Source organism: Oncorhynchus mykiss, chromosome 4 (genome assembly GCF_057628025.1).
Source record: "Oncorhynchus mykiss isolate SJ-2025 chromosome 4, ASM5762802v1, whole genome shotgun sequence".
In the NCBI taxonomy this organism is placed as follows: domain Eukaryota; kingdom Metazoa; phylum Chordata; class Actinopteri; order Salmoniformes; family Salmonidae; genus Oncorhynchus; species Oncorhynchus mykiss.
The window spans coordinates 4,370,030-4,392,366 of record NC_143025.1 but is presented as its reverse complement, the minus strand read 5'-3'; the positions used below and the strand labels follow the sequence as shown (position 1 = coordinate 4,392,366).

The window sequence follows — 22,337 nt, the reverse complement described above, 5'->3', positions numbered from 1 at the left end:
TGTATATTAACTATATACCACACCTCCTCAGTCCTTATTGATTAATTACAACACATAGGTGTATTATAAGGCATTATAAAGGTCATTAAAATAATGATACATACGTACTTCATAGAAACTGTTACCCTTCATATATTCTAACAAAGTTGTTTTCTTTAGTATTTCTTAAGGGCTCTAAACTTGGAACAAAACTATTTGTCTCCCTCTTGCTGTTGCATGCAGTTCCTCTCTCTCTTCCTCCATTCCTCTAACCCCTCCCTCCTTCTAACCCCACCCCTCTGGCAGAACCAGAAAGTCCCTCCCCTTCCCCTTCCCAGAAACTCTCTTCTGAGGAAACGAAACTGATCTGAGTCTCTGTGTCGTCTGTCTGTGTGAGAGTGAACAACCGTCCAAATGGCTCAACAGGGAGTTCTGCTGGACCAGGACCAGTTCTGTTGTTCTGTCTGTCTGGATCTACTGAAGGAGCCGGTCACTACTGCCTGTGGACACAGTTATTGTAGGAGCTGTATTGAGGGCTGCTGGGATCAGGATGATCTGAAAGGGGTCTATAGCTGTCCTCAGTGCAGACATACCTTCCCTACAAGGCCTATGCTGATGAAAAATAACATGTTGGCTGAGGTGGTTGAGAAACTGAAGAAGACAGGACTCCAGGCTGCTCCCCCTCCTGCTCTGTGCTATGCTGGACCTGGAGATGTGGCGTGTGATTTCTGCACTGGGACCAGAAAGCAGAAAGCCCTCATGTCCTGTCTGGTGTGTCTGGCCTCTTACTGTGAGACTCACCTCCAACCTCACTATGAATTTCCTGCATTGAAGAAGCACAAGCTGGTCAAAGCCACGGCACAACTACAGGAGAAGATCTGCTCTCATCATGACAAACTGCTGGAGGTTTACTGTCGTACCGATCAGCAGTGTATCTGTTATCTGTGTACAATGGATGACCATAAAGGCCATGATACAGTGTCAGCTGCAGCAGAGAGGACTGAGAAACAGGTAAGACCAGAACAACTTGTTGGTGGCTGTCTGATAAACAAAGAATTAAAGATACAGTAGGAACTAAATCTATTTGAATATGAGATCATTATATTATATACAATATGAAATGGATCCACAAATATGAACACAAACCTTGAGTATATTGAGTTTGTTACAAATGTATCACCATTTTCTAAAGTCAAACACTATTATCATTTTGAATGGCCTTTTATGAGTCCAAAGTTCAGTCTCAACCCCTTGATACATGTAGGCCTACCATAAAAACTATAATCATTCACATAGCAACATAATATAATATTGTAAAGGGACTTCAGGATTGTCGACCTTCCTCTCTATGGGTCCTATGTCACATTACTATACTATTGATCTACTGGACTAATAAAGCTTGATAGCTCATTGAAGAGTGATTCTCCACAGAGGCAGCTGGGGATGAGTCAGCAGAAGGTCCAGCAGAGATTCCAGGAGAGAGAGAAGGAGCTGAAGGAGCTCCAACAGGCTGTGGAGTCTCTCAAGGTGAGTATTGTTGACCAGAGGAGACACACCATTTCACTTCTCTCCTCCAGTCAGAGAGAGAGAGAGAGAGGGACCCCTATCCAATCCCACTGATCCCACTGTTGGGAACAGGCTGTCTGGACCCCTATCAGAGAATAGACTGGTTCATGTAACCAACTGGGCTGCCTCATCACATAACCATGAGGAACCATGACTGACTCATGTCCCCTATACATTAAAATGGAACTGTCTCTCTCTCAATTTAATTCAATTCATAGGGCTTTATTGGCATGGAAATATATGTTTACATTGCCAAAGCAAGTGAAATAGACAATAAACAAAAGTGAAATTAACAATCAGAAATGAACAGTAAACATTACACTTGGAAGGGATTTGGGGGATGGGGGAGGGACTATTAGAAGTTAGTAGGACTCTTTTATTTTCTCAGAAGTACTGAGTTAGGTAGGAGGATTTAGAGGGGTGTAAATCGTGATTGAACACACTCCAGCCCAGTAGGTGGCGCTATGCACCTCTTAAAGGATGGGTTTCTACTTTTTGATAAAAAGCGTGCAAAATTTCAACTTCCTGCTACTCATGCCAGGAATATAGTATATGCATATGATTAGTATGTGTGGATAGAAAACACTCTGAAGTTTCTAAAACGGGTTCAATCATGTCTGTGACTATAACAGAACTTATGTAGCAGGCAAAACCCCAAGGAAAAACTGTTCAGAAAAAAATAAATCCCTCTGGCAGTTCCCTGAATTGTCTTTGTCAAGGGAAATTAGATAGCGCCCAGTTTACAGTTCCTACAACTTCCACAGGATGTCACCAGTCTTTGGAATTGGGTTGAAGTTAATAATTGGTGAAATGAAGAAGAGGCAGAGGTTACACTGTGGATTATGTAAGAGAGAATATCGTGCATGTATTGTTGACTTGCTGTTATTGAATACAGATCAACCCGTCAACAATTTGATCGATTATTAACGTTTAAAAATACCTAAAGTTGGATTACAAAAGTAGTTTGAAATATTTTGGCAAAGTTTATAGGCAACTTTTGAAATGTTTTGTAGTGACGTCGCGTTTTGGAAAGCTATTTTTTTCTGGATCAAAACGGGCTTTATAAATGGACATTGTGGGTATACATGGACGGAATTAATCGAAAAAAGGACCAATTGTGATGTTTATGGGACATATTGGAGTGCCAACAAAGAAGCTCGTCAAAGGTAAGGCATGTTTTATATTTTATTTCAGCGTTTTGTGTAGCGCCGGCTACGCTAATTCTTTTGTTTACATCTCGTTCAGGTGGTTCAGGGGGGGTGCATGCTATCAGATAATAGCTTCTCATGCTTTCGCCAAAAAGCATTTTTAAAATCGGACATGTTGGCTGGATTCACAACGAGTGTAGCTTTAATTGAGTACCCTGCATGTGTGATTTAATGAAAGTTTGAGTTTTATCGCATATTATTTGAATTTGGCGCTATGCATTTCCCCAGGCTATTGGCCACACGAGACGCCTCCATATCCCTACAATAAGATTTGAGGACCTCCATTATATCATAGAAGAAGAAGTTGGTCTGTGAGGGTTTTGTTGTTCCTGAGGAGGGCTACTATTCTTTTCTCTTTTGGTTTTCAAGTATTTTCAGAATGTATTAAAGCCAAAGCTAAAGCTTCCCTAAACAATTCAATATATCAGTCAATATATTTTCTCTGTGATTTATTTTCTCTCCGTCAACCGTTCCATCGCATCTTAACCGTCTTACCGGGCGGGCACTAGGACCCGGGGGAGGCTGCTGCTGCAGAGGCTGCTGCACCGCTCGTGACTGTCAGTCCTCCTTGTAGCTCATTGGTTAAGCTGTGGCTCGAGACTGTTAACAGTTAACGGACAGGAAACGGCTCTGACAGGACACATTCATGTCGAGGCAGTGATGTGAATGTGTGGTAAGTTAGAATAGAGAGAGAGAGTTTTCACTACTATAGACTTTGGTCATAATCAAAGCTTTGTTAACCAATAGGTTTTTATGTGAGGCTGCCTGTAAGTTACAGTGTAACAGACGTTACTAACGGTAACGGTGTCTTTTAAATTCGACATAAGTTATGTGGCGATGATATCTAGTTAACGTTGTATTTAATGTAGTGTAATGACCTGACTAGATCATAAAGGAACAATTGTCCAGACAGAGGATTGAGTTACGGATTGACGGTTTATTAGCAACTTTACACAGGCTACTGTTTGGCCTTAGCTCACGCCAAATAAATGAAAGATACCCCACAAGCCAATCGGGACCTTCTCTTGTGAAGCCCAGACGTAAGAGAGAGAACAAAGGCTGAACCTTAACTTCCAATGCCCCGCCCCCTCCACGCCACTCCGCCAACCACCAGGATGCCCGGCATCAGAACATCCCAGGCATTCCTGTGATTGGCAGATAGCAGGTTGATTGGCATGTCGGACCCCGCGAACACTGGGAACTGGTAAGTACAACACAACCACCTACTAGCCGAACACATAACACACAGCTGTCTGTGCGGGTCGCTACAGTAGTTTTACTATCTGTGTCAGGCTATAAATGACACAGATAATATCTAGTTAACGTTGTATTTAATGTAGTTTTACTATCTGTGCCAGGCTATAAATGACACAGATAATATCTAGTTAACGTTGTATTTAATTGATCACAGCTTTCTGCTTTCCATGTAGAGTTTTTGGTAAAAAACATTACATTTGACTATTTTGTCAGTAATGGCTGCAAAAATTGGAAAAAATCTTATTTTATCTTTGTCAAACATGAGATGGCACAAACACACAGAGACAGTGTTGTGGCAAAGCTACCAGGAAACTATCAATCATGGGAACATTGCTCAGGTTTTGAACATCTGACCATGCTGGTGATATTGCAGAGAGAAGGGAGTATCTGAGGAGAATTGTTGTGGTCACATCAATGTAAGGAAGACAGGGACTCTCTTTCCGTGCCAATGATGAATCTAGTGAAAACACAAATAGAGGGAACTCTCAATAGTAAAACTAAAATAAAACTCAAACAACTTCCTAGATACATCATGCTGAACTGAGTTTACCAAGAACTACGGTATTGATGTCAAAACAGAAGACATGTTGGTGGACAGAAACTTTCTTGCCCGGAAAAGAGAGGCTGATGTTCTGTACCTGTCTGTCCAGGAGGGAGGAGAGTAGAGCAGGATCAAGAGGTGTTCTGTACCTGTCTGTCCAGGAGGGGGGAGAGTAGAGCAGGACCAAGAGGTGTTCTGTACCTGTCTATCCAGGAGGGAGGAGAGTAGAGCAGGACCAAGAGGTGTTCTGTACCTGTCTGTCCAGGAGGGAGGAGAGTAGAGCAGGACCAAGAGGTGTTCTGTACCTGTCTGTCCAGGAGGGAGGAGAGTAGAGCAGGACCAAGATATGTTCTGTACCTGTCTGTCCAGGAGGGAGGAGAGTAGAGCAGGACCAAGAGGTGTTCTGTACCTGTCTGTCCAGGAGGGAGGAGAGTAGAGCAGGACCAAGAGGTGTTTTGTACCTGTCTGTCCAGGAGGGAGGAGAGTAGAGCAGGACCAAGAGGTGTTCTGTACATGTCTGTCCAGGAGGGAGGAGAGTAGAGCAGGACCAAGAGGTGTTCTGTACCTGTCTGTCCAGGAGGGAGGACAAGTCCTGGTGGACCTGACTCAATGAGGTGCAGAGAGGCTACTGAACCTACTGTCTTTCTCTCTCTCTGTCTCTGTCTCTCTCTCTCTCTCTCTCTCTCCCTCTCCCTCTCTCTGTCTCTCTCTCTCTCTCTATCTCTCTCTCTCTGTGTCTCTCTCTCTGTCTCTCTCTCTCTGTCTCTCTCTCTCTGTCTCTCTCTCTCTGTCCCTCTCTCTCTCTCTCTCTCTCTCTCTCTCTCTCTGTCTCTCTCTCTCTCACACTCTCTCTCTCTCTCTCTCTCTCTCTCTCTCTCTCTGTCTCTCTCTCTCTCTAGCGCTCTGCACAGTCAGCAGTGGAGGACAGTGATCAGATCTTTACTGAGCTGATCCGCTCCATTGAGAGAAGGAGCTCTGAGGTGAAGGAGCTGATCAGAGCCCAAGAGAAGGCTCAAGTGAGTCAAGCTGAAGGACTCCTGGAGCAACTGAAGCAGGAGATAGCTGAGCTGAGGAAGAGAAGCACTGAGCTGGAGCAGCTCTCACACACAGAGGATCACATCCATTTCCTCCAGGTAACTAAACTGTCTTGTTACATGTGATATGAAATTAACTTCATGTGAAACTATTCATCTCAATAATTATGTTGTCCTCTCTCTCTCTCTGTCCGTCCATCTCTCCCTCTCTCTCTGCCCGTCCCTCTCTCTCTCTGTCCGTCTCTCTCTCTCTGTCCGTCTCTCTCTCTCTGTCCATCCCTCTATCTCTCTGTCCGTCCCTCTCTCTCTCTCTCTGTCCGTCCATCTCTCCCTCTCTCTCTGTCCGTCCCTCTCTCTCTCTGTCCGTCTCTCTCTCTCTGTCCATCCCTCTATCTCTCTGTCTGTCCCTCTCTCTCTGTCTTTCCCTCTCTCTCTGTCTTTCCCTCACTCTCTGTCCGTCTCTCTCTCTCTGTCCATCCCTCTCTCTCCCTGTCTGTCCCGCTCTCTCTCTGACCGTCCATCTCTCTTTGTCCGTCCCTCTCTCTCTGTCTGTCCCTCCCTCTCTCTCTGTCCGTCCCTCTCTCTCTCTCTGTCCGTCCCTCTCTCTCTCTCTGTCGGTCCCTCTCTCTCTCTCTGTCCGTCCCTCTCTCTCTGTCCGTCCCTCTCTCTCTGTCCGTCCGTCCCTCTCTCTCTCTCTCTGTCCGTCCCTCTCTCTCTGTCCGTCCCTCTCTCTCTGTCCGTCCCTCTCTCTCTGTCCGTCCGTCCCTCTCTCTCTCTCTCTGTCCGTCCCTCTCTCTCTGTCCGTCCCTCTCTCTCTCTCTGTCCGTCCCTCTCTCTCTCTCTCTCTGTCCGTCTCTCTCTCTCTGTCCGTCCCTCTCTCTCTCTCTCTGTCCGACCGTCCCTCTCTCTCTCTGTCTCCGTTTGTCCCTCTCTCTCTGTCCGTCCCTCTCTCTTTCTCTCTGTCCGTCCGTCCCTCTCTCTCTCTCTGTCTGTCCCTCTCTCTCTCTCTCTCTCTCTCTCCGTCCCTCTCTCTCTCTCTCTCTCGCTATATCTGTCACTCCCTCTCTCCCCCTCTGTCCCTCCCTCTCTCTCCCTCTCTCCCTCAAACTCTCTTTCAGTCCCTTGCTCTCTCTCAGCCCCTCTCTGTGTCTCTCTCTCTGTCCAGAGTTATCAGTCTCTCTCTCTCTCTCCCTCTCTTTCTCCAGAGTTATCAGTCTCTCTCTCTCTCTGTCTCTCTCTCTCTCTCTCTCCAGAGTTATCAGTCTCTCTCTCTCTCTCTCTCTCTCTCTCTCTCTCCAGAGGTATCAGTCTCTCTCTCTCTCTCTCTCTCTCTCTCTCTCTCTCTCTCTCTCTCCAGAGTTATCAGTCTCTCTCTGTCTCTCTCTCTCTCTCCAGAGTTATCAGTCTCTCTCTCTCTCTCTCTCTCTCTCTCTCAAATTCAAATTCAAATTCAAATTCAAGCTGCTTTATTGGCATGAAAAACATTGTGTCAATATTGCCAAAGCAACAATGTATACAATATACATTGTAACAAAATTGTAAATGATAGCAAATAATAATATAAAATGGTAGTAAATAATAATACAAAAATAAATACAATAAAATGGTAACAGTCTACAGTAAACATTAATAATTATAGTAATAACAATAATAGTAATAATAAGTAAGTTACTGTTTACTATGCAGATGTTATTATTCAGTGTCCCTCAGGCTATGGCAGGAAAATACATATTTGGCTGCAAGAGGAGCCATTGCTCCTTCGCCCATGAGTATTCTTAGTTTTTCCTCTGGGTTCAATTTGTAAAAATGTGGAATATATGTAGTCATTTCTGTGAATAATGAATCTCTTTGTGAGGAATATTTATCACAGTAAAGGAGAAAGTGCATCTCTGTCTCTACCTCCCCTGTCATGCAGTGACCACATACACGCTCCTCTTTGGGTAGCCATGTCTTTTTATGTCTGCCGGTTTCTATTGCCAATCGGTGGTCACTCAGCCTGTACTTGGTAAGGATCTGTCTCTGCTTCGTATCTCTGACAGAGTAGAGATAATCAGCCAATTCATATTCTCTGTTTAGGGTCAGATAGCAATTTAGTCGGCTTTGGGATTTTGTTTCGTTTTTCCAGTATTGTAAGTATGATTCCTTTGATTGGTTCATGATTTTGTTTATTGGAATTCTTTCTTTTGAAGCAGTGCTGGTGTCAGCTTGATTGGTGAGGTCCAACACCAGCTGACTGAGAGGGCTCGTTTCTGGGCTCAGCTCTTGGGCTTGAAGTGCTTTAAATTGCAGACTCGAATTTGGACTTGAATTTAGATGTAGCCAAAATTTTAATGATCTTTTCTGTATTTTCATTATTACTGGAAAACGGCCCAATTCTGCCCTACATGCATTAGTTGGTGTATTTCTCTGGACTTGTAGAATTTTCCGACAGAATTCTGCATGTAGGGTTTCAATTGGATGTTTGTCCCACATTTTAAAATCCAGTTTATTGAGTGGCCCCCAAACCTCACTTCCATAAAGTGCTATTGGTAGGATTACACTGTCAAATATTTTAGTCCAAATTCTAATTGGGATGTTGATTTTGAATAATTTCATTTTTATTGCATACATTGCTCTGCGGGCTTTTTCTTTGAGTGCCTTCACTGCCATATTAAAGTTTCCCGATGCAGATATGGTCAGACCAAGGTAGGTGTAATTTTTTGTGTGTTCAATTAAGGTGTTGTTCAGGGTGAATTTACATTTTTGTTTCTGACATCTGGTTTTTTTTTGGAAAATCATGATTTTAGTTTTTTGGAAATTTACTGCCAGGGCCCAATTATGGCAATATTGCTCCAGAATATTAATGTTTTGTTGAAGACCTTCTTTGGTTGGTGATAGAAGTACCAAGTCATCAGCATATAGCAGGTATTTCACCTCTGTGTCAAATAGTGTGAGTCCTGGGGCTGGAGATTGGTCCAACATGTCTGCTAATTCATTGATATAAATGTTGAAAAGATTTGGACTCAAATTGCAGCCTTGTCTCACACCTCGACATTGTGAAAAAAATTCTGTTCTTTGGTTTTTGAATTTTATTGCACACTTATTTTCTGTGTACATACATTTTATTAAGTCATACACCTTACCACCAAGCCCACTTTGTAGAATTTTGTAGAATAGCCCTTCGTGCCAAATCGAATCAAATGCTTTTTTAAAGTCAATAAAGCAAGCAAAGATTTTGCCCTCTTTTTTTTGGTGGACGTGTTTATTAATTAGTGTGTGTAAGGTGTATATATGGTCAGTAGTGCGATGGTTAGGGAGAAAGCCAATTTGACATTTACTTATTACATTTTTTTCTTGAAGAAAGGTTTGAATTCTTGAATTCAAAATGCTACAGAAAATCTTTCCCAAGTTACTGTTGACGCAAATTCCCCTGTAATTATTGGGGTCTGATTTGTCTCCACTTTTGTGGATAGGGGAGATGAGCCCCTGGTTCCAGACATCAGGGAAGCAGCCAGAAGTTAAAACCATGTTGAACAATTTAAGCACAGCATTTTGCAACTCAGGTGTGCTGTTTTTCAGCATTTCATTTCTGATGTTGTCTACACCACAAGCCTTTTTTGATTTAATAGATTTTAGCTTTTCATTTAGTTCTTGTTGGGTTATTGGGTAATCTAATGGATTTTGGTTGTTTTTAATGACTGATTCCAGGATGTTCAATTTTTCTTTAATTTCTAATTGGTTCTGGTTTAAGTCTTTTTGTGGGATGTTTTTGTATAGATTATCAAAGTAAGTTTTCCAAATTCCTACATCTTGTATGGCTAATTCTTGTGGCTTTGTTGTGCTTAAATTGTTCCACATGTCCCAGAACTGATTTTGGTCAATTGCGTTTTCAATTTCATCAAGTGTCTTGTTGGTATAATTCAATTTCTTGCATTTCAGTGTTTGTTTATACTGTTTCAGAGTTTCAAAGTATTCATATCGTAGCTCTGGGTTGTTTTGCTGCTTATGTTTTTTGTTTGACATTTGTCTTAGGTGTTTTCTAATTGTTTTACATTCATTATCAAACCATTTGTCAGTAACATTTTGATTTTTGCTTCTGATGTTGCATTGCTTTGGTTTTCTCAAATTTGCTTTCGATGCTGCTTTTTGGAATATGCAGTTGATGTTTTGGGTAGCTGAATTGACACCATCTTTATTGTTTTGGTACTGTGAGTTATTGAAAAACTGTATAGAGTTCATCATTTCATTTGAGTTCAATGTTTCAATGAATGCCTCTGCACTGTTTGGAGCCCATCTGAACGATTGGTTTATGTTGTAAAGTTTATTGGGCTGTTTTTTTGAATGAATATTGCCGGTTAATTTCTTCAGAAACACGTTGATCTGACTGTGATCTGACAATGGTGTCTGTGGTCTGACAGTGAATGCACTAATGGAGGAGGGGTCAATGTCAGTGATGGCATAATCGACTACACTTGTCCCAAGAGCTGAGCAGTAAGTAAACTGACCTAAAGAGTCCCCTCTGATTCTACCATTAAGCATGTACAGGCCTAAGGCTCGACAGAGATGTACTAACTCTTTTCCATTTTTGTTCAGTATTTGGTCAGGACTGTTTCTATTATTTATAATAGGGCTACTGTACAAGGAGGGGTGTCCAAATATGTGGTGGTTACCTCCCGCATCAGTGTAGTCAGGCTCAGAACCTGTTCTTGCATTGAAATCTCCACAAAGAAGCACTTTACCCTGCGCCTGAAATGTAATGATTTCTGTCTGGAGATTGTCAAAAAACTGATCATCATAATATGATGAATCTGAAGGAGGAGCATAAGCTGCACATATGTATACATCATTGTCACAATAGATTGTACCTTTGTTAAGTTTTAGCCAAATGTGAGTGGTACCTTTTTTCATTTCATTCATTGCTAAGTCCTGCTTATGCCAAATGATGATTCCACCTGAGTCTCGGCCCCGTTTAACATTTTTATGTTTGATTGATGGTAGTAAACTTTCTCTATAGCCTGAGGGACACTGAGTATCTATGTCTCCACGACACCATGTTTCCAGTAGGATTATGATGTCCTGTCCCTTGATGTTTTTAATCAATTCTGGATTAGTTGTTTTATAACCAAAATGTGAAGAGTATAGGCCCTGGATATTCCAAGAGCTGATAGTTAATGATCTCATTTATAATAAGTGATATTCACTGGTTTGAGTAAAGTACATCGAAAAAAACAAAAAAAATAAAATATGTATATATACATATATATACATACACATATACACATATACACATATATACATACATATATACATACATATATACATACACATACATATATATATACATATATATATACATACACATACACATACATACACATATATACATACATATACATATACACACATACATACATACATACATACACACACACACACACACACATACACACACACACACACACACATACATACATACATATATATATACATATATATACACATACACATACATATATATATATATATATATATATATATATATATATACACACATACATGCACATACACATATACACACATACATACATACATACACACACACGCGCACACACACACACACACACACCATTACATATAATAATTATTATAATACCGGTGTCAATACATTTAGGAATATTTGTAAACAAATGAATAAGAATGGAATAAGATTGCATTGTACTTATGTTATGTGCAATCTGCAACCCTGTGTGTTTGTGTGTGTGTGTGTGCGCGTGCGTGCCCGTGTGTGAATTAAAGGGACTGTCTAGCTCAGTAGTCTGCATATTAGTTGCAGTAGTTGGCGCACCTCTCCTATCTCTGATTGTTCTAGGGGTCTTCTGCCAGAGGTTACCTCAGCATATGTAGGCTGACGATCTAATTGATACATGGTGTGGACTGCATCATGTGGTCTACTTCCCTGAAGGGCAGTGTTCTGACCGACCCTGGAGTAGTGGTCAGAGCTGTGTTGTGATGGGCTGGGTCTAGTAGAGCTGTGTTGTGATGGGACAGGTCTAGTAGAGCTGTGTTGTGATGGGCCGGGTCTAGTAGAGCTGTGTTGTGATGGGCCGGGTCTAGTAGAGCTGTGTTGTGATGGGCCGGGTCTAGTAGAGCTGTGTTGTGATGGGCCGGGTCTAGTAGAGCTGTGTTGTGATGGGCCGGGTCTAGTAGAGCTTTGTTGTGATGGGCCAGGTCTAGTAGAGCTGTGTTGTGATGGGCCAGGTCTAGTAGAGCTGTGTTGTGATGGGCCAGGTCTAGTAGAGCTTTGTTGTGATGGGCCAGGTCTAGTAGAGCTGTGTTGTGATGGGCCGGGTCTAGTAGAGCTGTGCTGTGTTGGGCCTGGTCTAGTAGAGCTGTGCTGTAATAAGCCATGTCTGGCTCTTTTCTCCTCGGGATGGTGGAGGTACTGTTGTTTCAGAAGGTGGGGCGGGGGACCTTTGTTGCTGGGGTGATGGGTGTGTGGGTCCCTGGCAAGTGTTGCATCTTTTAGGTCCTTGGCAAAGGTTCTGATACTGTCCTGATCAAGATGTATATTATCATATAAGTGTTGACATGTCAGAGTGGGGTGGTGAGCCGTTCTGACGTTGAGCAGTGAGGCACAGTCCACAGTGATCTGTTGATTTATTTTGTCGATCAACTTTTCTGGGAAGTCTTTTCTTGGTAGGAGGGTGGACACAACTATATTGGTTGTTGGGAACATAGCCTGTGCCCGTTCTGCCACTCTTCTCACTGCCCCAGATACATTTTCACCTTTGGCATGAAGGTCGTTTGTGCCAGTGTGGATGATGATGTTGTCAGGGGTGTCAATCCTGGTCTGACTGAGTAGCTGCATTGCACTCTCAGTTGTAGGACACCAGAACTTATACACCTGGTGTCTAGGGAATAATCTTTCCTGGACTAAGAACTTCCCATTTGAATCAATTAGAATTGCAGTTGTGGGTGATTGTCTGGGTGGAGCAGACTGGGAGGCTGGTATTCTGACCTGGGCTGGAGCAGACTGGGAGGCTGGTAGGTTAACCTGGGCTGGAGCAGACTGGGAGGCTGGTATTCTGACCTGGGCTGGAGCAGACTGGGAGGCTGGTAGGTTGACCTGGGCTGGAGCAGACTGGGAGGCTGGTAGGTTAACCTGGGCTGGAGCAGACTGGGAGGCTGGTATTCTGACCTGGGCTGGAGCAGACTGGGAGGCTGGTAGGTTGACCTGGGCTGGAGCAGACTGAGAGGCTGGTAGGTTGACCTGGGCTGGAGCAGACTGGTAGGCTGGTGCAGTGTCATCCGGCTGTGTAGTGGAGGCCATGCTGGTCTCAGGTTCTGCTTGTGTTGTACCAAGCTGGTGGACATGTTTTCTAGATGCAGAGGACACAATGACTCTCTGCCGGTTGAGGGTGTCAATGTACCTCTCTTTTTGTTCGAGCTCCTTTCTAGTTGTGCTCAGATGGTCTCTGAGGTCATCATTTGTCTGACTCAGCTTGTCCATTCTGCTTTCTAATTTAGCTATGGATGCTCTGCTCTCCTCCCTGAACTGTTTCATCTCTTCTTTGAGTTTCTGGACAGTGTCCTCCTCTTGAAGCTTCTTCTCTCTGAGTTCTATGACCTCTGCTTCGACTAGAGAGAGGGTGTTGTGGAAACGTTGCATAGCAGGTGTTCTTATTGAAATTGTCATGTCCTTGACTCTGTCTGCTGCAGGTGAGGTAGGTAAAGGGACGTTGAGGGCTTCCTGCTGGGTCACAGAGACCATTGGGGTCTGCTTTTCTCCATCTCCCTCCTTGACTTTTTCCTCATTTTCTGAGATGATGTCAGCGTCTTCTTTTAGGGTAGCAAACCTATTCTCAAAAGCCTGGAGGCTTGAATCATTGCCTTGTATCAATACAGTTCCATTATTATATAAGTTTACTGTTTGATATGTGTTGCTCTGGTCAGCTTCTTCAAAAATGCTGATCTGACATCCTTGGCTGATGCCCCTCTTTTTTGAGAAAGGGAAATGGTTGCAAATAACCTTTTTCCATATGTTCCCTCGATTGGTATTAAAAATTAAATTTGCTCTTGTTTTGTAACTGGTAAGATCTGCAAACAGGCATTCATGGTTCTGTCCCATCAACAAACCTTTGAAACTTTTCTTAGCTTTCTCTGTTTGGATGTCTGGTGGGTAAACAATTTCCATAGCAACGCTGGTGATGTTGGCTACAATGTTGCAATAGAAGTGCTGTTTCTTGTATAATGCTCTCTTGTTTCTTCAGAGGACTGTTTCACTTTGTTGTCCTTTTTTCTTTTCCTTTTTCTTCTGTCCTTATTTTGTCCTTATTTTGTCTTCCTTTCTTCTGTTAACTAGATATTTTTTTTGTTATTCTTTGTAAGCTAGCTAGCTTCTTCCAGGAGAGTCCCTAGCAACTGCTTAGCAACATGTAAACAATTCAGCTAACAATTCAGCTAGCTAAGATAACTGTATAATTTTATGAAAAATAGTTACTTTTTCAAAATCCTGTCTTTTTGGTTTGTTGCTTGTATTGTCTTCTATTGAGTCTTGCAGTTTTCTTTTGATTTTTTCGATGTACTTCACTCTAAAAAACCATTTAAATCTCAATATATACAGGAGCTCATTTTTCAGCAGCTGCTCAATTTGGAACTCCGGAACTTTCTCTCTCTCTCTCTCTCTCTCTCTCTCTCCAGAGTTATCAGTCTCTCTCTCTCTCTGTCTCTCTCTCTCCAGAGTTATCAGTCTCTCTCTCTCTCTCTCTCCAGAGGTATCAGTCTCTCTCTCCCTCCCTCTCTCTGTCCAGAGTTATCAGTCTCTCTCTCTCTCTCTCCAGAGTTATCAGTCTCTCTCCAGTATCAGTGTATCTTCAGACTTACCCAGCATCGTTGTCCGTCCTCTTCAGTACTTTGGAGATGTGAGTAAGACTGTGTCTGAACTGAGAGAGAAACTAGAAGACTTCCTTAAAGGAGAATGGACCAAGATCTCCACTACAGGTGTGTTGAAAACAATAAGAACATCAACTTTAGACCATTGAAAGTTCCCTACTAGTCATATACATGTGGAATATGGTCTGATGATAACATTCCCTCTCTCTGTCAATGTGTTTGTGTGTCTGTAGTGAATATAGTGGATGTTGTACTGCCTCCAGAGCCCAAGACCAGAGAACAGTTGTTACAATGTGAGTCTCTTTATTGTGAAGTAACTAACAGTCTCTTTTTACTGACACTCCTAACAATCCCTCTAGAAATATATAGCAATAGTAGATCTAATCAAAGACTGGGTATCTATCTGACTCCTCATATTTCTCTGATTTGATCTCTGCTGTGCTCTAATCAAAGACAGGGTAGATACAGTATCTGACTTAACTTATTGTTCTGACTCCCCTCATTGGTCTCTGCTCTTCTCCCAGATTCCTGTCAGCTCACAATGGACCCAAACACAGCAGGCACACTCCTCTCTCTGTCTGAAGGGAACAGAAAGGTGACCAATACAGGCCAAGTCCAACCATATCCTGACCATCCAGACAGATTCACCAACTGGTACCAGGTTCTGTGTAGAGAGGGTCTGTCTGGACGCTGTTACTGGGAGGTGGAGTGGAGTGGTGATGTTGTTTATACAGCAGTCTCATATAAAGACATCAGCAGAACAGGGACAGATGGTGGATTTGGAAACAACAAGTCCTGGAGTTTAAAGTGCTCTAGAGGTGGTTATTGTTTCAGACACAATAATGTTGTGACTAAAGTATCAGGCCCTCAGTCCTCCAGAGTAGGAGTGTACCTGGATCACAAGGCAGGTACTCTGTCCTTCTACAGTGTCTCTGACACAATGACCCTCCTCCACAGAGTCCAGACCACATTCACTCAGCCCCTCTATCCTGGGTTTTGTTTCAATTCTATTTTCTATGGTACTGCTATAGCTGAGCTGGTTAAACTGTAGTAGGGTCCACATAGATACTAGTCATGCTGGTGTAGTCTATAGCTGAGCTGGTTAAACTGTAGTAGGGTCCACATAGATACTAGTCATGCTGGTGTAGTCTATAGCTGAACTGGTTAAACTGTAGTAGGGTCCACATAGATACTAGTCATGCTGGTGTAGTCTATAGCTGAGCTGGTTAAACTGTAGTAGGGTCCACATAGATACTAGTCATGCTGGTGTAGTCTATAGCTGAACTGGTTAAACTGTAGTAGGGTCCACATAGATACTAGTCATGCTGGTGTAGTCTATAACTGAGCTGGTTAAACTGTAGTAGGGTCCACATAGATACTAGTCATGCTGGTGTAGTCTATAGCTGAGCTGGTTAAACTGTAGTAGGGTCCACATAGATACTAGTCATGCTGGTGTAGTCTATAGCTGAGCTGGTTAAACTGTAGTAGGGTCCACATAGATACTAGTCATGCTGGTGTAGTCTATAGCTGAGCTGGTTAAACTGTAGTAGGGTCCACATAGATACTAGTCATGCTGGTGTAGTCTATAGCTGAGCTGGTTAAACTGTAGTAGGGTCCACATAGATACTGGTCATGCTGGTGTAGTCTATAGCTGAACTGGTTAAACTGTAAACTGATTTGTTATTAATAAAAATTCAATACAATGTTTTAATCTTGTACATTTCCATGAATCATGATGTCTGGTGTTGATGTATATTGGTTGTCATTCAGAACCATTGATATGTTTTCTCAGTTGGTTCTCTGTCTCTATGTAATTCTCCTCAGTATCATTGATCAGCTTGTTGGCTCGGTCCTAATTGATGTGTTCTCTGTCACCTGGAGCTGCATGGAAAATGGTCCAGGAACTAAAGGACAATTCAGGACTAGTCAGCCCACTGCAAGCTGGTATCACTTACTTTCTACTAAACTATATGGTCTGGTTTCCCAGACACAGATGAATCCTAGTCCTGGACTAAACAGTATGTTCAATGTAGATGTCCAGGAAACCGGCCCTAAATGTGTCATCTTTCATCCTCCCATACTGCTCAGTCCAGCAACATTAAACCTGTCCAGCAGGTGGTGGTGTTGACCAAACAATAAAACCAGCAGATATCTTGACTTGCCACTCAGTATATCAGTAATGTTCAGAATAGTACTTTAATATCATTGGAGATTGATGGTCTTTTTAATCCACTATCCAGAGTCAGGAACAGATGAAGTTAGGTCTGCTACTGTTCAGTGATTAAATATGATTTATGGTGATGGGAAATAATAAAAAACACTCAACTTCATCTAGTAATAGTTTTCCTTTGTTATTTATTCCAAGGTGTGTCTTTAACTTGTAAATGTATTGTGTGGAGGTGAGCTAGTGGTGTGGCTGATAGAATAGAATGAAAAGGGAGGAGGGGAGGAAGAGGGGAGGAGTGAAGGGCTGTTGGAAGAAACCAGATGAGGAAGAGGAAGATGTTCAGGGGAATTACTGTCTCTGTTCCAAATGGTTCCATATTCCCTACGTAGTGCACTATGGTGCTTCTGACCAGGTCTAAAGTAGTGTTCTACGTAGGGAATAGGGTGCAGATTTATTACAATATCATGCTTTAGTGTTTGGCACAACAATATATTAGATCTCCACCCCCCCACTTCCTGTCTGTCATCCCCCAGTTATGTTAAGACTTCCTCTCATTGAACTGGGCCTCATTCTAAATGGTCACTTTGTATTGGTAGTCCATACTGGTCTTTACTATGGTTCTACATACAGTACCTGTATTGATAGTCCATACTGGTCTTTACTATGGTTCTATATACAGTATCTGTATTGATAGTCCATACTGGTCTTTACTATGGTTCGACGTACAGTATCTGTATTGATAGTCCATACTGGTCTTTACTATGGTTCTACATACAGTATCTGTATTGATAGTCCATACTGGTCTTTACTATTGTTCTACATACAGTACCTGTATTGATAGTCCATACTGGTCTTTACTATGGTTCTACATACAGTATCTGTATTGATAGTCCATACTGGTCTTTACTATGGTTCTACATACAGTATCTGTATTGATAGTCCATACTGGTCTTTACTATGGTTCTACATACAGTATCTGTATTGATAGTCCATACTGGTCTGTACTATGGTTCTACATACAGTACCTGTATTGATGGTCCATACTGGTCTTTACTATGGTTCTACATACAGTACCTGTATTGATAGTCCATACTGGTCTTTACTATGGTTCTACATACAGTACCTGTATTGATAGTCCATACTGGTCTTTACTATGGTTCTACATACAGTACCTGTATTGATAGTCCATACTGGTCTTTACTATGGTTCTACATACAGTACCTGTATTGATAGTCCATACTGGTCTTTACTATGGTTCTACATACAGTACCTGTATTGATAGTCCATACTGGTCTTTACTATGGTTCTACATACAGTACCTGTATTGATAGTCCATACTGGTCTTTACTATGGTTCTACATACAGTACCTGTATTGATAGTCCATACTGGACTTTACTATGGTTCTACATACAGTATCTGTATTGATAGTCCATACTGGTCTTTACTATGGTTCTACATACAGTACCTGTATTGATAGTCCATACTGGTCTTTACTATGGTTCTACATACAGTACCTGTATTGATAGTCCATACTGGCCTTTACTATGGTTCTACTTACAGTACCTGTATTGATAGTCCATACTGGCCTTTACTATGGTTCTACTTACAGTATCTGTATTGATAGTCCATACTGGTCTTTACTATGGTTCCACATACAGTATCTGTATTGATAGTCCATACTGGTCTTTACTATGGTTCCACATACAGTACCTGTATTGATAGTCCATACTGGTCTTTACTATGGTTCTACATACAGTACCTGTATTGATAGTCCATACTGGTCTTTACTATGGTTCTACATACAGTATCTGTATTGATAGTCCATACTGGTCTTTACTATGGTTCTACATACAGTATCTGTATTGATAGTCCATACTGGTCTTTACTATGGTTCTACATACAGTACCTGTATTGATAGTCCATACTGGTCTTTACTATGGTTCTACATACAGTATCTGTATTGATAGTCCATACTGGTCTTTACTATGGTTCTACATACAGTATCTGTATTGATAGTCCATACTGGTCTTTACTATGGTTCTACATACAGTACCTGTATTGATTTTTTATTATAGTTTTTATTTTACCTTTATTTAACACAACATTAAACAACACTATAAACACACATACAGTACAACAATTACATATTACATTAAAAACACAAACATCTTGACTAATAACAGCTGGCCTAAAAACAATAACACTCTTCTATGATATAGACATCGATCAGGTGTTTAAACTCCACCAACGGAACTAGATCATCACATTCTAAAATGTTCAGGAGAGAATTCCAGAACCACGTTGCTTAGTAACTAAAACTATTTCCACCAGGACCTGTTCTACTTCTTGGTTCTGTTAGAAGCAAATCAGAATGGGACCGTAATTTATATTCATTTACTGACCTGACTAAAAAATAACTATGGCATTTTACCCAATATAAATCAGTGTATTCCCGTGTTTAAACCTACAATATGGCCTTATAAATCAGTGTATATCAGTGTTTAAACCTACAATATGGCCTTAGAAATCAGTGTATACCAGTGTTTAAGCCTACAATATGGCCTTATAAATCAGTGTATACCAGTGTTTAAGCCTACAATATGACCTTTATAAATCAGTGTATACCAGTGTTTAAGCCTACAATATGGCCTTATAAATCAGTGTATACCAGTGTTTAAGCCTAAAATATGGCCTTATAAATCAGTGTATACCAGTGTTTAAGCCTACAATATGGCCTTATAAATCAGTGTATACCAGTGTTTAAACCTACGCAAGGTTAATGACCACCAGCCAACAGCGCTGTAGAGATCACAATGATGTGTTAGACGTTTCTGATTTGTAAAGAACCTGAGGGCTGCATGATTCACTGAATCAAGTGCTCTCAGGGTCGTGGCTGAGGCCTGCATATATATAACATCACTAAAATCTAAAACCGCCAGTAATGTACATCATACCAGCTCCTTCCTGGCCTCCAGAGAAAAACAAGCCTGATACCAGTAATGTACATCATACCAGCTCCTTCCTGGCCTCCAGAGAAAAACAAGCCCGATGCCACTAATGTACATCATACCAGCTCCTTCCTGGCCTCCAGAGAACAACAAGCCTGATGCCAGTAATGTACATCATACCAGCTCCTTCCTGGCCTCCAGAGAAAAACAAGCCTGATGCCAGTAATGTACATCATACCAGCTCCTTCCTGGCCTCCAGAGAAAAACAAGCCTGATGCCAGTAATGTACATCATACCAGCTCCTTCCTGGCCTCCAGAGAAAAACAAGCCTCATGCCGGTAATAAAAACCTATTTTCAGCTTGAGCTTCCTGATCAAGTTCTCCACATGAACAGTGAAGCTCAGCTTGTCATCAACCCACTCACCCAAATAGTTGTACACTTTGACTTGCTGTATAGTGTGTCCAGCCCTTGTAGCAATGACATGATTAGTAACATGCCTGGCATCTGAAATTCAGAACCAGCTTCAAATCATTCAGATTCAGTTGTATGATGTTAAATGCTCTTTGGGCATTTTCAAAAGACAAAGATAAACTACTACCACTTGAATACAGAACAGTATCATCTGTATAAAAATGAACATCCGCTGTTTCATTAAGATCCCCAGTGTTGTTGATATACAAAAGGAACAACATTGGTCCCAAAATAGAACCTTGCGGGACACCTGAGCACAACTCTATGGACTCAGATTTACAACCATCCACCATTACACATTGTGTATGATTTGATAGGTAATTTATTAACCAGTCTAGATCATGACCTGTAATTACACAACATTTTAACCTTTACACTAACACAGCATGGTCCACAGTGTCAAAAGCCTTCGACAAATCAATAAAGACAGACACACTTCTTGTCAAGAGCACAGTGGATGTCATGTAAAACCCTCCATGTTGCTGAAACAGTGCTGTGTCCAGACCTAAAGCCTGACTGCATCCATGTAAAACCCTCCATGTTGCTGAAACAGTGCTGTGTCCAGACCTAAAGCCTGACTGCATCCATGTAAAACCCTCCATGTTGCTGAAACAGTGCTGTGGCCAGACCTAAAGCCTGACTGCATCCATGTAAAACCCTCCATGTTGCTGAAACAGTGCTGTGTCCAGACCTAAAGCCTGACTGCATCCATGTAAAACCCTCCATGTTGCTGAAACAGTGCTGTGGCCAGACCTAAAGCCTGACTGCATCCATGTAAAACCCTCCATGTTGCTGAAACAGTGCTGTGTCCAGACCTAAAGCCTGACTGCATTCATGTAAAACCGTCCATGTTGCTGAAACAGTGCTGTGGCCAGACCTAAAGCCTGACTGCATTAAATAAGTTGTTTTCTCTGAGGCCTTCAGCTGCCTACTAACTAAGGACTCCAGGACTCCAGGACCTACTAACTAAGGACTCCAGGACTCCAGGACCTACTAACGAAGGACTCCAGGACTCCAGGACCTACTAATTAAGGACTCCAGGACCTACTAACGAAGGACTCCAGGACCTACTAACGAAGGACTCCAGGACCTACTAACGAAGGACTCCAGGACCTACTAACGAAGGACTCCAGGACCTACTAACTAAGGACTCCAGGACCTACTAACTAAGGACTCCAGGACTCCAGGACCTTCTAACTAAGGACTCCAGGACCTTCTAACTAAGGACTCCAGGACCTACCAACTAAGGACTCCAGGACCTTCTAACTAAGGACTCCAGGACCTACTAACTAAGGACTCCAGGACCTTCTAACTAAGGACTCCAGGACCTTCTAACTAAGGACTCCAGGACTCCAGGACCTTCTAACTAAGGACTCCAGGACCTACTAACTAAGGACTCCAGGACCTTCTAACTAAGGACTCCAGGACCTACTAACTAAGGACTCCAGGACCTTCTAACTAAGGACTCCAGGACCTTCTAACTAAGGACTCCAGGACTCCAGGACCTACTAAGGACTCCAGGACCTTCTAACTAAGGACTCCAGGACCTTCTAACTAAGGACTCCAGGACCTACTAACTAAGGACTCCAGGACTCCAGGACCTACTAACTAAGGACTCCAGGACTCCAGGACTCCAGGACCTACTAACTAAGGACTCCAGGACTCCAGGACCTACTAACTAAGGACTCCAGGACTCCAGGACCTTTGACAGAACAGACGGTTTTGATACACTTTTGATATAGGTCGATAGTTGTCAAGCAGCGAAGGATCTCCACCTTTCAGGAGAGGCAGTACAAAAGCAGATTTCCATAACTTGGGGATTTCCTGAACGTCAAGCGTGAGGTTAGAAATATAGGGGGGAGCAATGATGTCAGCAGCAGGTGTAGGAAGCAGGGGTCTAGTTCATCAGGGACAGGGGATTCTGTTCTATCAATTTATTTCAGGGCTTTACACACTTCTGAAACAGAGAAGGATGAGAAGGAGAACCTGGTGAAGGAGAGCACAGGGGTGTCAGGGATGAGAAGGATAACCTGGTGAAAGAGAGCCTGGTGAAGGAGAGCACAGGGGTGTCAGGGATGAGAAGGTAAATTCATAGGGGGCTCATTTAGACCTTTTCAAATAAACTGCCTGCATCTATAAAATGCTGATTCAAGGCCTTCAGAATGGAGGTTCTCTCAGTTACTACCTTGTGTCGACCAACAATAGTTTGGGAAGCTGTGAATCTTCTTTTCACTCCAAACCTTTCACTACTTGTCAGAATGTGGAGGGATTATTTAAATGATCTGAAGTAGAT

General features: G+C 42.3%; 1 protein-coding gene and 1 long non-coding RNA gene across 2 annotated transcripts; both read left to right on the top strand.

The window, feature by feature from the left end:
- Positions 1-312: 312 nt before the first annotated feature.
- Positions 313-16,784, top strand: LOC110491260 (E3 ubiquitin-protein ligase TRIM16). The gene is made up of 6 exons (XM_090230902.1): positions 313-990; positions 1,411-1,506; positions 5,451-5,684; positions 14,405-14,564; positions 14,690-14,749; positions 14,981-16,784. Exons 1-6 carry the CDS (start codon positions 394-396, stop codon positions 15,505-15,507), a joined length of 1,674 nt encoding a protein of 557 aa, XP_090087028.1. The 5' UTR covers positions 313-393; the 3' UTR covers positions 15,508-16,784.
- On the top strand, positions 2,982-3,743 carry LOC149983662 (uncharacterized). Its single transcript, XR_016495028.1, has 2 exons — positions 2,982-3,426; positions 3,711-3,743. It is a non-coding gene; the product is annotated as an uncharacterized LOC149983662 (long non-coding RNA).
- Positions 16,785-22,337: the final 5,553 nt, after the last annotated feature.

What these genes read in the sequence shown, in the direction of transcription:
- LOC110491260 (XM_090230902.1), top strand. Translation starts at nt 394, where the DNA reads ATGGCTCAACAGGGAGTTCTGCTGGACCAGGACCAGTTCTGTTGTTCT. An exon ending in ATCACATCCATTTCCTCCAG is followed by an intron (nt 5,685 to 14,404) that starts GTAACTAAACTG and finishes CTCTCTCTCCAG; the next exon opens with AGTTATCAGTCTCTCTCCAG. An exon ending in CAGAGAACAGTTGTTACAAT is followed by an intron (nt 14,750 to 14,980) that starts GTGAGTCTCTTT and finishes CTCTTCTCCCAG; the next exon opens with ATTCCTGTCAGCTCACAATG.